The sequence below is a fragment of the Nymphalis io genome, chromosome 26 (genome assembly GCF_905147045.1).
Source record: "Nymphalis io chromosome 26, ilAglIoxx1.1, whole genome shotgun sequence".
NCBI classification, from domain to species: Eukaryota; Metazoa; Arthropoda; class Insecta; order Lepidoptera; family Nymphalidae; genus Nymphalis; species Nymphalis io.
The window spans coordinates 6400406-6418109 of record NC_065913.1 but is presented as its reverse complement, the minus strand read 5'-3'; the positions used below and the strand labels follow the sequence as shown (position 1 = coordinate 6418109).

Genomic DNA, 17704 nt, shown 5'->3' with positions numbered 1-17704 from the left:
ACAAACAATTGTGTATTTCTTAATTTTTTATAGAAGTGTCCAAATTCTGCCAAGCTCAACGTCTGTTATTAGTGTTATATATGTTATACAAAATATTAAGACAGAAATGTTTGTAAAGAACCAACTATTTTGTACTAGATATACATATGTACATAATCATATTACGATGATTTTTTTTTTCAATTATTTTGATATATGCTATTGATAGTGGCTTCGTATGTGATCTATTGTCTTCGTTATTTAAATTCAAGTTTAGCAAGCGTTTCAGAAGGCAAAAAACAACAACGAGCTTTTAAGTTAAGGTTTCAGTGGTCGGTAAGACCCGAGCTTACTTAGTGCATATATGTCGCTGACTTATTGACTGCCTCGTTAGTCTAGTAACTAGATATAAGGCCGCAGATCTCGAGGTCCTTTGTTCAAACCCCAGGTCGGGCCAATAAAAAAATGAGCGGGTTTTTCTGTCGAAGATTCTCCGTAGAAGCCCGGAGTCTGGAAGTTGGTGTATATACTCCCGTGCCTCGGAATACACGCAAAGCCTATGGTTCCGCGCCGGTCGTGTCGGATTACCATCCCATCGGATTATGAGAGTTAGGGAATAGAGAGTGCACCTGTGTTTTACACACATTTGTGCAGTTGGCTGGTCTCTCTTGAGATTGGCCGCTGTGGCTGAAATCAGTCTGAAGGACATTATTATTTATTATGTCGTATTATTATTTAGGTAAGTATTTAGTTGAGGCTTAAACATTTCAATACTTACTTTCAATACTTTGATACGTTGTGGAGGCTTTTTACTAAACCCTTAATTATATTATGCATTTTCTTTTGCTGGCATTAAATACTATATTAAAAATAAATTTAGATGATACTGATTGAAATTAAACAATCAATTTAATTCGTAATATTATTAATATCAATAATAAAATAAATAAAGTTAAATTAAACATAACTAATACAGCTTCCTAAAATACATTAATTGGGTCAGTCCTCTTCCTCATCTTCCTCTTCTTCAACTTGTTCAGCGACGACGACCTCCTGTAAGAGTTTTTTTTAGTCTAATTTTAGAACAAAACAATTGCAGTTTCCTAGACGTTTGGATTGAAAATGGATTTTTTCAACATCTATTATATATTGTATTTGTTTTTTCTATAACCTTTTTTGTTTTGATGTGTAAAGTGTATTATTGTTATAACATGCTTGTGCAACCTCGTCTGGGTACCACACACTCATCAGGTATTCTTCCGCAAATCTTCGGTTTGAAGGGTGAGTGAGCCAGTGTAATTACAGGCACAATTTACTGGTGGTAGAGCTTTGTGCAAGCTCGTCTGGGTAGGTACCACCCACTCATCAGATATTCTACCGCAAAACAGCAGTACTTGGTATTGTTGTGTTCCGGTTTGAAGGGTGAGTGAGCCAGTGTAATTACAGGCACAAGGGACATAACATCTTAGTTCCCAAGGTTGGTGGCGCATTGGTGATGTAAGCGATGGTTAACATTTCTTACAATGCCAATGTCTAAGGGCGTTTGGTGACCACTTAGCATCAGATGGCCTATATGCTCGCCCGCCTTCCGATTCTATAAAAAAAAACAAGGGACATAATATCTTAGTTCACAAGGTTGGTGTTGCATTGGCGACGTAAGCGATGGTTAACATTTCTTACATTGCCCATGTCTATGGGCGTCGGTGACCACTTACCATCACTTATATGCTCGTCCGCCTACGTACACTATAAAAACAAGTATTGTTGTGTTCCAGTATGAAGTATGGATGAACCAGTGTAAGTACAGGTACAAGGGTCAAAACACCTTAGTTCCCAAGATCGGTGGAATGGTTAATGTCTATTGGTGGTGGCCCATTTTCCCGTCCGCCTACATATTTTATATAATATATAAGTATCTTAAGATCAAAAATATTATATTTGTCGTTTCCACGACTTCATAAAGTAATATCGTTATCTTTCGCTGGATACCAACTAGTTTACTTTAATAATATATAAATATATGCGTTAGTTATATATCAATTCTAATACTATGTTAAATTACGTGTCCAGTTTTAAAATATAAAATTTGGTATTTAAGCATTAACTCTGTAAAAGGTCTTCAGGACCCTTTATTATATAAAAAAGAAACTTCATACAACAGGTTAATAATAAATAGAATTTAAAGCCCTACAGGTGAAGCTCAATAAAAACTTGAAAAAATACAAAATCCTATTCAAAATTCGCAAGTAAAAGTAAGTAAAAAATTACACCGTAAATATATTTTTAAACGCAATTTAAAAAAAAATTAAGGAAATTTAATCACAACTACCTCTGGCTCCGCTTCCTGCTCGAGGACAACTTCCTGTAATTAAAATATTCACTGACTTAATTAACATTGGTTAATTACTTTTAAATAATTGGTGTTGTTCGTGCTTCAGAGGATTAGAAACTTGAAATATATTATTACTAGTACCTGCTCGTGGCTTCACCCGCGTTTTAGAGTGAGGATACGGTCAGGTGCTAGATACCCTATAATATATATCCTTTTTCCGTATGATTGATAGTGTGTAAGCAAAATTTCATAACGATCGGTTGAATAGTTAAGGCATGAAGCGTAACAAACAAATAAATATACAAACTTACTTTTGTATTTATAATAATAATAGTCTAAGGTAGATTATATTAATAAGCATAACTTCCCTTGTCTTTTAAACTTGTAGGCTAAGGCTTAAATATCATATTATACATAAAGGTTTAAGCTATGTAACGTTACATACAATTGAGCAAAATTCTGGTGATACTTATCAATCATACTTGGAAATATATTGCAGTTTAAACATGTTATCAACATTTGTTCAGGCTTTTATGTTTAAGAAGGTTAATCACACAAAATGTAAGGAAATTGTAACGTTACATACATACAAGCTTTCTTGGACTTTTCTATAAAAAATGCTCGTTAAGCTAGATTTTTCTATATATAATTCGTTGCGCTCTTCACTTATACTAAGTAAATGGTGAACCTTGACTTCCTCTTCTGCAACACTCTCCTCTTCTTCATACTCATCTCCATAACCAACTGGAAAGAGTGTCAGACAATCTCTCTCTCCTGAGACGACGTCGCTGCTGATGTAGCATGGATTCAATCCCGCCAGCTGCAGGAGTGGAAGACTTCGTTTTCGCGACACCATCAGGGCAAGACGATCTTTACTAAGGTGTTAAAATATCCGCTTGAAACTGATGATGTCATGGCGGCCAATCTCAAGGAAGGCTAGCTAACTGTACAGGAAATATTATAGTGTACAAGTGTGTGCGCAAGTACAGGTGCACTCTCTTCCTCAATTTCATAATCGAGGATTGGACAGAAATCCTACTCGACCGGAAAGACTTCAGTTCTACACTTCGTGTACTAAAATATCTTCTTCATAGTTGGCTTGTTCTTAAAATTGGCCAATTTAAGCAAATTCAATCTTGAGGGACTTTTTTTAAATTTAATCTAAACGTTTTTTAAGGCAAGATTATAATAATTGTCCTATGTAAAAGATACATTTATTAAAAATGCTAGTCTAAAGAGAATATATTTAACCCTTTTGTTTTTTTTTCGGATACAGAGCGTAAAATACAATTTGCGCAAATTCTCGAAATTCCCAAATACGCTTTAAGCTCACATAACAAGCTTAACTTGGAACTTTTGAAATTAAATGTTTTCCAAGTTAGAAAATTAAAATTCCGTTTATCGTCCACCCAAATGAAATTATTGAAGACGAAAAGATTGTTTAAAAATTATTATTATATGGATATTACATTTTTTTATGCCAATTTTAAATATTATTAAAATAATATGAAATTCACGCTTGTCGCGTCAATAGTGTAAACTTAAAGCAGATGAAACTGCGAAATTCATACTTGTATCATAATATTATATGTCAATTTCTCTGAAACGCGCTGGTATCTTCTGGTATAAGTTCTATGTGTATTGGTTTAGTAGTTTTGTCTCCTCATTAATTTTAGCTGATATTAATTGAAGTCACTTACTGCCTTCTTACTCTCGTTATCTTGTCATATTGTTTTATCGTATAAGCAAGGTGTTCTGCAGTGTTTGGGTCGTCACCAATGAAGATACCATACTAAAAAAAACCACGAGAAAAATATCAAAAATAAGTATTAAAAGCAATAATATTAGCATTCTAGATTTTATTGTGATCAGCAACAAACCTATAACCTCAGGTATGTGTTTTAAATTGCAGGTGTAATATTTGAACTATTTAAAATTAAATAAAAATAAAAAAAAATGTTTTAAATAGGTGTGTTATCAACGTTCGTTAAATATTTCGTTCATTAAAAGTCTACCCAGAAATATAGCAGCGGTAGTCTCGTTCAAAAACCAAAACCAAATATACTTATACTATTAATGCCATAACAATGCATGCAATATAAAATGCAACACTGTCGAAAATCCTAAAAGCATAATAGTGTCCTCCAGGCTGATTTCTTCCATGGTCACCAATCTCAAAAGAGATTAGCCAACTACGCAGGAGATATTTTAGTGCACAAATGTGTGCGCAAACTCATGTGCACTCTCTATTCTCTAACTCTCATAATCCAATGGGACGCATCCGACATGACCGGAAACAGTTCAGGTGCAGGACCAACGGCTTTACGTGCTTTCCGAGGCACAGGAGTGTACACACTTCCAACTTTCAGACTGAGAATTTTCTGACAGAAAACCCAATAACTTTTTGTTGGCCCGACCTGGGTATTGAACCCAGAACCTCCGGGTCTGCGGCTTTACATCAAGCCACTAGATCAACGAGGCAGTCAAAACCTAAGAGCATATTAATTATACGAAGACATTTGCGCAAAAAGCATTGTTTACATTGATACTTAGTCGTACTCTGAAATCGAGGTTCAGGGATTTCCATTTCAAGCGACAGAAAAATGAAACCTTCAACAATGCCTCATAAATACTAAAGATATGAAAGCTAATATGTTTGCACGTGTCATCATCCAACATTGCAAACTTCATGATTAATCGTCTTTTCTCAGGTAACATTATTGTTAGTTTTATTTTATCGCGGCTTATATAAGATATTATCATAGTGATAAGAATGACTGGTGTATTTATTAATAAGGTAAAAAATGATACTTACATTAAGTATTTCACTACGAAATTGCTCCATCACTTCCTTGACTTCATGCCGTTTATCAATACCGAACATCACTAGCACGTGAGGAGGTAAATATTCGGATTCTATTGGTGTTATTTGAGACACAATCTGTATTGATGAAACATATAGGCATTGACTGTTGTTAAAATTACTTATTAATTTATAGGACTTTGTGCAAGCTCGTCTAGGTAGGTAGATTAGTAGAGAAATTCCACTCTTTAGATGTTCTACCGCTAAACAGTATTACTTAGTAATGTTGCGTTCCTGTTTGAAGACCGAGTGAATTACAGGCATAAGGAACATAACATTTTAGTTTCCAAGGTTGGTGGCGCATTGAATGTTAGGAATGTATAACATTTCTTACATCGCCAATATTTATGGGCGTTGGTCCCCGCTTATATCTGATACATACATATAATCTTAAAGGTTCTGATGGCTTAGAACCAATGTCCTGTTCAGTTGTTATTTTCTTCAGATTGGCCACCGTGGTCAAAATTAGTCAGGAGGACATCATAAGAATATTTACAATGCGTTCTTATTTTGTCTTTTATATTATTTGTAAAGTGTCACGCGTATATTTCTATAGTACCAGAACGGAATAAAAAAATGTAGTCAAATGTATAAGTTTATATATGTATTTGTACCTTTGGGTAGAAGAAAGATAATCCGTTAGCTTTAGCTAATATATTCGGAGGTGAATATAATCCAGGTACAAAGAGTCCGCCTGGTGGTATATATTCCTCACCTTCTACTTCTACGTCGGAGTGGAATTCCTCTTCTATTTCTTCTTCTAATTTTTCATACTAAAACATTGATTAATCATAATATTTGTAATATTTATAATATTTATTTAAAGAATATTGACTACCTCGTTGGTTCAGTGGCTAGGTAAGGCCACAAATCCAGCGGACCTGTGTTCAAACCCTAGAGCCAAGAAAAAAACTTATTGAGTTTTTGTGTAGGGTAAACTCAGAAGCCGCCCGGTGTCTGGAAGTTGGAAGTGTGTATCGTCACGTGCCTCGGAAAGCACATAAAGCCGTTGGTGCCGCGCCTGAACTCTTTCCGTTCGTATTGGTTCCACCGAATTATGAGAATGAGAGAATATCTGTATTCTTTATCTATGTTTGCGCAAACACTTGTGTAAAAAATATGTCCTGTTCAGTTGTTATTTTCTTCAGATTGGCCACCGTGGTCAAAATTAGTCAGGAGGACATCATAAGAATATTTACAATGCGTTCTTATTTTGTCTTTTATATTATTTGTAAAGTGTCACGCGTATATTTCTATAGTAACAAATAAACGCCATATTGATAAGTTTAGAGACTAGGATTTTCAAATACTTCTTTAACGACCTAACAAGCTGCATATATTAATTTCTTCTTTTGTTTAAAATAAATAACTTATTTTAGTATTTAATAATGTAATAAAATAACTGCATTATTATTTACATCTTCGGTAACTTCAGTATCTGCGACTTCAGTCTCCTCGCCTTCAACTGCTTCTTCTCCTGCTACTGGCTCAGGTTCCGCTGGTAGCTGATAATTATAAACATTAGATAAATTCATATTGTCTTAACATGGAATTAAATCATTTAATATCAATTTCAGAATATTTAACAAGTACGTTACGGAAGTTATAATATATAAACATATGTATCATCGTCTTATTGCCTCAACTGGTGGCAAGAGGCCTGCTTCTATTTCGTTCGAGAGTAACTTCGTCTTATTACATATACAGGCAATGCAACGTCTGCTGTTTGTTGGTACAATATGAAATTGCAAGTACTTCCTTTGCAATTTGACAAAATTAAGAATTAATGGTTAACCATTGCTTTATAATATTATGTTAAGCAATAATGTACACATATAAAAAAAACATTGATTATATCGGGTCAAAGTTTACCCCGGCCTGTATTCTAGCCATTCTCTCCTCTTCTTGTCTTTGTTTCTCAATTCTCTGTTTTTCTTCTTCGGCTTCTCTTGCTAGGCGGGCTTGTTCAGCTGCCAGTCTTTCTCTATCTTCTTTTTCTTCACGCTTAAATTAAGTATTTTGATTATATGATTTCAAACTTATATAATAATATCCTGGGACATTTTTCACACACGGCCATCTGATCCCAAACTAAGCAGAGCTTGTACTATGGAAACCTAACAACTGATATACTACATATACTACTTTTCTTTTGTAAATACATACTTATATATATAATTGCACCCATACTCGGGACTAACAGAAATGTTTATACTCACAAATGTCTATACTGGGTGGGAATCGAACCCACGACCTGCAGCGCGAAAGGCAAGCATCTACCAACCACGCCAATCGGCTTGTCGAATGATGTTTAACTTTTTAAAACCACCCTCTTAACATTTATTTACACTCCACTTAAAGAGTAAGTGGGCCAGTAGAATTACAAGCACAACGGTACTTCCGTAGATATTCCCTACAATTATATAATTATACAATTGCCTAATTAAATCGGAAGAATGATATGATATCAGTATGATACGTACCAATTTTTGCATTTTGGCTTCATACCTCTCCCTTCGGACTTCTCTTGCTGTTTTACTAATTGTGGCATAACGTTCATATGCTGGGATCGGTGGCACTTGTTTCTCAGGAGGCACGTCCTCTTTAGGCACAGGTATCTCCTCGTACAACGTATGTCGCATTAGTTCTGAAGATTATTATTATTAAATAGTGAATTATTAAAAAATAAGCAAGATTAACTATAAAGTAAGTATCCGAAATGCAATACATTTTGGTTTTTTTTGGAATATACTTTTATTTCTTATATTTTTTATTTTTAAAGACTTAACACAACATAATGTTTGAAACATACACTGAGGAGAAATACTTACCAAATCGTATATTGTTACTACGTTAAAATACATATAACTCTTTGCGCAGCACTTACATTCTATATTTATATATATATATATATATATATATATATATATATAAATAAATATATATAAATATAAATAAATATATAATATACTAACTGACAAAATCACGATCGTCGTTGTCGAATTTCTTAAACAACACAACTAAAGCCTCGTCCTTCATTAGAGCGTAGACGCAGGCTTCGTTTGGATCCACGTCGCTCATGTATAGCGCCTCCTTAACACCTTCTTCAGTTATATGGATTGTTTCTTTAGCAGCTACTTGGATATCTGGAGTGAAACATAATATATAACGTTATACTTTTATAACAAGCCGATAAATTGTAATCCTGACATAAGACTATATGGCACACCCCTGAAACAGGTAACTGATTTCAGATACCTTGGTCACATAGTTAATGAAAACCTCAGTGATAACAGTGACATTGAACGTGAGCGTAGGGCTCTGTCGGTCCGAGGTAATATGTTGGCTCGCAGATTTGCACGGTGTACGACACCTGTAAAGCTGGCCCTGTTTCGAGCATATTGCCAATCATTTTACACGTGCAGTCTGTGGACGAACTATACGCTGAGGGCCTACAGTGCCCTACGCGTCCAATACAACAATGTGTTGAGGGCGGTGTTGAGGAAACCTCGACACTGTAGTGCGTCGGCAATGTTCGCTGATGTTCGCGTGGACGATTTTTTCTCTATAATACGCAAGCGTGTCGCCTCCATTATGAGCAGAACTTCGAAAAGTACCAACACCCTCCTCAGCACATTGGCTTGTAAATTGGACAGTCACTTCTGGGAACACTGGAATGGTGTACATGTGAAGCGGGTCTAATTCTAGGATTAAGTACTAACATAGTTTAAGCATTCGTTACTAATCTATTTAATTTTAATTATTTATTTTAATTTATTTGTTATTATTTTTTAATTTTATTTGAATTTAATGTTAATTTTAATTTAATATGGATTGTTTAATCTGAAATAAAGTATTATTATTATTATTATTGTAACTAAAATTTAATACAATGGCGAACTAAAATCATAGTAGACAATTCGCAATTTTGGAGCGAATCAGAACCAGCAAGTTTTTCCTTTATCGCTACGCAAAAGATGAATTATATACAAAATATAATTAAAAATTTATTTTTCAACTCGTTAATTTCTTTAATTTTGTCCTACTACCTACTTACTTTTACCTATCTATTTTTTACATCTTACTAATCAAATCCCACTTTTCGTATAAGTCTAAATGAGCTTTATGACAATGTGGCCAGTAAAGGATGAAATTCAAGTCTTTCACGTATTTCGCAAGACGTTCACAGATTCGCTTCTTTCTCGCAGCAATCGTCAACACACGAAGTCTATCAGTTGCTTCACGTAAATTTTCTTCAAGTTTCAAGTCTTCCTCTATTTTAGCCTATAAATATAATAATACCTATTATTATTATATTAATATTGATTTGCCTTAAATGTCTTGTGGATGATGTAATGAAAGGCAATTGAGTATAGATATATGTATTGTAATATAATTTACAATATTTAATTGTTATGACGATATTACAGTGCGATGTTAGAATGGCGACTCGGCGACAGAACATATAATAATGTATTAATTGACAATGTAGCATATCGAATATCGACTTGTTTCTAGGTGCCATTATGGACAGTGATTTTTGCTTACATTAATAAAAGATAATACGTAGGCACAACACTTCCCTTCCTTTAAAAAAAATAAAATAATAATAATAACATATTATGACATATTATTATAAAAGTAAACAAATTAACAAAATATAATGCAAAATTTAATTACCTACTACACTTATATAAAACAAAAATATTTTTCAATCGTCAAAAATAAAATTTGTAAATTTTAATGTATATCGTGTAAACAAGAAATATAATGTCCTATAATTTAAATATAATAAACCCTTAAAAATATTAAAAAAAAAAATACAATGTAAATCATGAGTTTATGTTTACATAAGAATAAAAAAATATTATATATAAATGGGTATATTCTTAAATTTAAAGATACAATACACGACACAATATACCTACGATTACAACAGTTATATTGTAACTTCACTATTTTTAGCACATTTATTTATTCATATTTATTAATTGTACAACACGAGTTCACTTTTTACGCCACGGAGTATGTTGGCACTGAGTGAGGTGGATGAGGCGGGTCGCGATCTCTACGGCTAGCGCGCAACCCCTGGATTTCTCTTCTCAGGTACTTAGTGTACTTTTGTTTGCAGTATCTCCAACATATTAAACAGGTGACAGTGATGACAGCCGTGATGATTAGCAAGGTTTAATTTATCATGCGTAATCTTATGCAGTAGGCTTGTGTTCGCCTGATTTGCCTGCCCGTTTTGGGCAATGATAATTTCTTCTTTGCTTTGTGGTTTTCCCATCTTGATGTTACACGAAATCGTAGCGAATTAGTTGTCGTCAGATGAAAGTATGAATAATTATAAGAAGTTTTTTTACGCAGACATAAATCGCACTGTAGGTTTGATGAGTCGCCCGTATCGGGTTCGCATCTGGTTGTTATTGTTATCGTGGCCCTCTCTGCTGCCGCTATGCACTTTGGAATTTGTTATGAATTCTTCAGCCTTCTTTGATGGAGCGTATTGTATTTCTGAGTTATTGTGCATTAGAAATGCAGGTTTTAATCGATCGATTGAGATTGTTTTTATATTATCGGAGATCATAATTTTAAAATATTTATCTCCTCTCTCAATGACTTTATGAGGCCCAAAATATGGGGTTGTTAGGGGTTTGGTGACATGGTCGCAGCGTACAAATACATGCGTACATGATGATAAGGCTGGGTGTAGAAATATATTTCCTTGTCTGTGCGGTCGCTTCGGTACGGCGGCGAGGTTACGAATATGCATACGCAGATCTTACAATAATGTTTCGTCATTCGGAGATGCTTGCTTTGACGGCTCAAAAAAATCTCCTGGTAATTTTAGAGTAGTGCCGTAAACCATTTCCGCGGCAGAAATGCCTGTATCGTCTCGTAAGCTTGCTCTGAGGCCTAATAAAACGGTTGGTAGCTCCTTTACCCAATTTTCGGTATTTCTACGTGACATCAGTGCTGTATTTAGCGTTCTATGTCACCTTTCTATCATACCGTTGGCTTGTGGATGGTAAGCTGTAGTGCGAATTTTTGATATACCCATATATTTTGCCAATTTACAGAAAATATTTGATTCAAATTGGCGGCCTTGGTCTGTGGTAATTTTGGAGGGACAACCGAATCTCGTAATCCATTGAGTATATAATGCGCGTGCGATGCTTTCTGCGGTGATGTCCTTTAAACATTTTACCTCAGGCCACCCAGTCGCTCTGTCTATCATAGTCAGTATGTATCTATATCCTTGACAATACGTTAATGTCCGATCTACACATGGACCGATAATGTCCATGTGTAGATGTTCAAAACGGCTACAAGATGGAAAAGAGCTGAGTGGAGTTATTGTATGACGTTGAATTTTCGATTTTTGGCAATTAACGCAGGCTCTTGTCCACTCGTTAATGTCCGAATTCATAGATTTCCAAAAATATCTATTTGTTATCATTTTTCTAGTGGCGCGCGTGCCACTGTGACTAATTCCGTGAATCGCTTTAAAGGCTGTAATACGATAGTCATGCGGTAGGTAAGGGCGCGCGCACTCTTTTGATATTTCGCAATATATCGGTTCATTGCAATTTGGATATACGATGGCTTTAAAATTTAAATTTTTTGATTTCAGCAAGTATTTTAATTCTTCGTCGTTTTGTTGAGCCTTGGATATTTCTGTATAGTCGATTGGCGAAGGCATGTCTATCTGTTCGATTCTTGATAAGGTATCCGCCACGATATTTTGCGAGCCTTGAATGTACTGATATTGATTTACAGAACTGACTTATGAAATCCAGGTACCGTAGGCGTCTAGGTGTATCGGTGCCACTCGTAGCTTTTTTGTGTAAGGCGTACACGAGCGGCTTATGATCCGTAAATACGGTCACTTGTTGACCTTCAATCATGTACTTAAAATGTTTTACAGCCATGTATATAGATAGTAGCTCCCGGTCGTAAGCACTATAACGTTGTTGAGCTTCGCTAAATTTGCAGGAAAAGAAGGATAGCGGTTTCCATTTTTGGCCAATTTTTTGTTGAAAAACAGCGCCTGCGCACGTGTTGGATGCGTCAGTCATAATAGCTAAAGGTGCTCCGGAAACAGGATGCGACAGCAAAACGGCCTCTTTTAAATTATTTTTACACAATTCAAATGCCTCTTCAGCGTCTTTGCTCCATGTGATTGGGGTTCTATCGTTAAATTTTGTATTATGTAAATATGCATTCAAAATTGCATGGTATTTAGCGGCTTTAGGTAAATGACTTCTGTAAAAGTTAATCATTCCCATAAAGCGGCGCAATTGTGATACTGTTTTTGGCTTGGGATAGTCTGTAATGACCTTCACTCTATTACTCAAAGGTCGTATGCCTTCTTCAGGTACGTGGTATCCCAAAAAGTCTACTTTCGCTTTTCCAAAATCGCACTTAGCTAAGTTGATTGTAACGCCGTATTGATTAAGACGTTTGAAAACGGTCTCTAAGTGCATTCGATGTTCCGATTCCGAGTTTGAAAAAATAATGCTATCATCGATGTAATTAAATACAAAATCCAGACCTTCAAAAACAACATGGTTCATAAAGCGCTGAAAAGTTTGGGCTGCGTTCCTTAAGCCAAAAGTCATTCGTGGAAATTCGAACAGGCCAAATGGAGTTATTATTGCTGTTTTTTCAATGTCGTCCGGCGCCATCGGAATAAAGTGGTATGCACGATGTAAATCAATTCGGGAAAATATCTTCTTTCCAGCCAGTGGGTATGTAAAGTCATGAATACGCGGAATCGGGTACCTATCTGGCTTGGTGATGGCATTAAGACTGCGATAATCGCCGCAGGGTCGTATTTCACCGTTCTTTTTAGCAACAACGTGAAGTGGACTGGCCCAACAACTCTTCGAAGGTCGACATATGCCTATTTCTTGTATGAATTCAAACTCTTTCTTAACTCTCATATATTTGTCGGCGGAAAGAGGTCGAGCGCGGGCGAAGACAGGGGGTCCAGTAGTCTCGATGTGGTGCATAACGTTATGTTTTGGCATTATTACATTTTTGTAACACATAGGTTTTGTTATATCGGGATAAGCTGACAATAAAACGTAGTACGGGTTGGTGACCTGTATTGTTTTGAAAGTGTCTTGTTTGCAATTTACCATAAACCCAATAACGTTTAGACTCGTAACAGAATCGATAAGTTTTCGATCATTTACATCCACTAAGAGTTTGTGGTGATTTAAAAAATCGGCACCAAGGATAGGCTGTTTTACGTCGGCGAGTATAAAATTCCAAGCATGAGGTCTTCTTAATTTTAAATTTAACTCTAAGCGCTTAGTTCCATATGTTCGTATTTCACTCCCATTCGCGACATAAAGTCTATAACTGTCACTATCACTGTGTCTGTAGGGTTTTTTAACGGCTGGCAAAACAGAAACGTTGGCTCCCGTGTCCACCAAAAAACGTAGACCACTGTTTAAGTCGGTCACGCAAAGGCGGTGGCATGGTAAAAGGGTGCAGACATCCGCCACTGACTGCACCTTATTTTGTTTTCCTTGTTCTGGGTATTTTGTTTATTCCATGCGCACGGCTCTGTACATTTGTTAGCTCTATGGCGAAATCGCGCATGATAGTAGCAAAGATCATCGGCGCTCCGTGACTTACGTCGTATCATATTACGGCCACGGGATTTTGATCGGTAGCGATTATGAATATTATAATTTCGTTTTTTTGTGTTGAAATCTTTGAATGTTCTGCAATTCCATCACTTGTAAAGATAACTGAGCCACTTGTGCTTGCAACACGGAAAGGTGACGTCGACGGTTTACTACTAACCTCCGCTATTTGAATAGGCCTTGTATTTTCCATAATTTTGTCTGCAATAGTAGCCAAATTTTCCAAATCTTTTACATCAGTGATGGCAAGGACGGAGCGTACTGCGGCTGGCAAATGACCTTGCCACATGATACTCAGCGTTTCGTCGGGAATTTTCCCCCTGGCTAAATCTCGCATGCGTCTCAAAAGTTGAGATGGTTTCTCATCGCCAAGGTCGATTTCACTCAAAAGTTTTCAAGAGTTGACGATTTTCTGATTCTTCGTACACTGCTAATAATCTCGATTTTAGGGTGTCATATTTCTTCGTTTGGGGTTGCTGAAGTAGAATGTCGCTGACTTGTTGTATTACGTCTTTTCCCAGCTTCGTGACGACTAAGTTGAACTTCGCTTCGTCGCTTAGTTTTTGAGGTGTTAATATGGCTTCACATTGCACAAACCATAAGCGAGCTTAATCGCACCAAAACTCAGGGATTCTTGATGACAATGTGACTGTTGCTAACTCGGATGCTGTGCTGGCTGATGGTGTTCTATTTTCACTGGTCATTTTATAATCACTTATAATTTCGTTTAACTGACTGAATCACGTCGGGGTCACCAATTTGCCTTAAATGTCTTGTGGATGATGTAATGAAAGGCAATTGAGTATAGATATATGTATTGTAATATAATTTACAATATTTAATTGTTATGACGATATTACAGTGCGATGTTAGAATGGCGACTCGGCGACAGAACATATAATAATGTATTAATTGACAATGTAGCATATCGAATACCGACTTGTTTCTAGGTGCCATTATGGACAGTGATTTTTGCTTACATTAATAAAAGGCACATTGATATCATTATTTCAATTTAATATGCAATGTTCAAATTATCATTGTAGAATATTTTAATTTTTTTTATGAAATTTATATTTTTTATTATTACTGTTACTATTACTATAATCCAATTACATTTTCATGAGAAGTAATTATATAAGTATATTATTCAGGTTATTTTGAGATTCGGATGTGTTATTTTCAAACTATAAATAGGTAAGTATAAAGCTTCAATTTTTATATTATTTTGTAATGTTATGACGTGAAAACCATAAATTCTCTCAACTCATTCACTACCGCCAGTATTAGAGGGGATAATTTATAGCCATTGATTCGTTCCAAAACAGACTTTTTTTACTTAACAATATAATAATATAATATTTTTGATGCTGAAAACGTACAAAAACTTAATAAATTAAATTTCGTACCGCTTCCTCCGGTAATAATTCATGAATTTCTCGTTTCGGTCTTACGACACCCGTGTCTAACTCTCGCTGCATGTGTCCTATTTCTTCTTCTATAATACGACACAGTTCCACACCATTAGCTCCAAACATAGCACGTATTAATTTACCTTTCTAAAAGTGTTATAATTCATTGATTAAAAACTTCAGACACCTTTGTGAAACATATAATGTACCATTGCTAAACAAAGAGTTTCTCTTAAGAGGAGGAGTTCATTCCACCATTGTGGTTGATTTTAATTTGACAAGTGCAGGTTTTTGGGATGGCAGCCCGACACGACCGGAAAGAGACCAGGCGCGGACCAACGCCTTTACGTGCTTTCTGAACCGACCGACCGACCGCAGATCTTATATCTAACCACTACAGCAAGGAGGTAGTAACGTGGCTGTGTCCTAACTCAAATTATACTTCTAACTAGTCATAAACTCTAGAGTAATAACGCAGCGTCGATTACTTACAAAAATAAAAAGGAAGGTCGGTTCACTTTTGTTCTTAAATCTTGTTAAGGCATCAATATTGTCCGCTAAAGCCTGAAGGTAAAGTACAGTTAACTTCGGAAATCACATAGCGTTATCTCTAGTATGGGGTTCGTGGCTACTTAGTCAGCGGGTGAAGGTAGGTATCCAGATATGGTAAACCGTTATAAAGCAACCATATATGATAATATATATATATTTTTTAATAACTGAATAATTCCTCCCGTTCGGCAAAAAATATGTTTACAATGTATTTTACGTTTCTTCAAACGACCCTTTTTTACAAATTATTTTACAATGGCCAAATGATATGACACAATAAATTTGAATAATATTGTTAATGAATTAATTTGATTCAACACTATTAATGTAGGCAATCAAAGTGTTTCTAGCTGTTTACTGGTTATAAAATATTTGCATGTATTTCATAAGGTGAGTTGTATAGTATGTGATAATTTTTATTTACCTTTACCATACAAATACGCTCCTGTCCTATTTCGAGTTTACCTTTCCGGATAGAGTTACCAGTAGCTAGACAGTGACCGCAGAAATCTGAATACACTTCCATACCTACAAATAAAACAAATTTATAATGTTTTTATAGTCATTTAATGTATGTACATTAAGTACATTAATGTGTATCTTTATATGTAATTCTATTGTACGTTTATATGAGTTCAATGAACTCCTAAATAGCGGAACGAGGGACTAATTCCTAATTAATTAATAATTGTATATACGCATGTACATATTTATTTTATTTATTTTTAATACTATGTTAGTATGTTAACAATACCTTATCCAAATACAAAATTTAAGCCAAATTTTTAAGAGTTACTTATTTAATATTACTAACTAAACATTGAACGCTCATTGGCCGAGTGTTACATCGGCTGCTATCCACCAATGACAATACAGATTAAAACCAAACAAGTTAATTTGCTCTGACCAGCGTTTTGCAAACTGGACATGAATTAAATTTAGACACGTAACTTACATATAAGCTTATTTAAATTAGCATTTATATATTCTTCAAATTCTTCATTATTCTCAACATTATCTTGTATAGATACTTGTCCCTTACGAGCCATTGTCTAAGTGTAACGGCGTATCTTTTTTTTTCTTTTTCTGGCGTATACCTGCTCTAATTGAGCGCAAAATAGTCTATCAAGAAAATAATTGCTTGCTTAAAACATATATATTGATGGAAGATGTCAAACTTGTAACTTGATAATATCTGTCATTTAAAGAATAATTAAGAAGAGTTATAATCATTTATATTATTTTTTCGTAAAAAGTTTTTATTTATGGAATATTTTTTTATACTGGGTTAAAGTCAACAATAATTATAAAGAATATATTTATTCAAGTTTTTAATTATTCGCTTATGAATAAGATATAGTACTAAATGTACAATCATATTGTGTAGTGAATTTAGTATTTGTAGATTTCCATGCAAGATTTAATTTTCATTAAAGAGACAATTTAATTTTCATGATCGATATCCAGGATGATCAGATGCCAGGACGATTCCTGGCCGATTATTTTCAAGATACTTGACAACGACATATTATAGTGCACAAGTGTGTGTGGAAACAATAGTGCCCTCTAATCTTTCAATACTGATGCAATGACGATCAAAGACGCAGAACCAACGGCGTTACGTACTTGCCAAAGCATGGAAGTGTAAATTGCAATGAATAAATTCTAAACTTAAGTCTACGGCTGGGAATTTCTCGATGGAAACAATATATTGTTTATAGTGCTTGACGGTGAAGGAAAACATCGTGAGGAAACCTGCATGTGTCGGATAAAAATCTTCCATGTATTTGTATCCACGAACCCGCATTGAAGCAGCGTGGTGAAGTTTATTTAGCAGAGTGGTGTATTTCATTTACATTATGATATATTTTATTTACTTTATTATCATTGGCAACACTTTTTT

At 35.1% G+C, this 17704-nt stretch overlaps 2 protein-coding genes across 2 annotated transcripts in view; one reads left to right on the top strand and one right to left on the bottom strand.

The window, feature by feature from the left end:
- LOC126778443 (nephrin-like) overlaps positions 1 to 17704 on the top strand; it is a 337695-nt gene that overhangs the window by 19856 nt on the left and 300135 nt on the right. The gene's annotated exons all lie outside the window — the stretch shown is intronic.
- LOC126778391 (uncharacterized) lies at positions 979 to 16850 on the bottom strand. Its single transcript, XM_050501879.1, has 15 exons — positions 16757 to 16850; positions 16226 to 16329; positions 15742 to 15813; positions 15247 to 15396; positions 9260 to 9458; positions 8150 to 8320; positions 7658 to 7821; positions 7047 to 7178; positions 6593 to 6679; positions 5789 to 5947; positions 5127 to 5252; positions 4012 to 4103; positions 3000 to 3186; positions 2309 to 2341; positions 979 to 1032 (listed from the first exon to the last, which is right to left on the bottom strand). Exons 1-15 carry the CDS (start codon positions 16848 to 16850, stop codon positions 979 to 981), a joined length of 1824 nt encoding a protein of 607 aa, XP_050357836.1.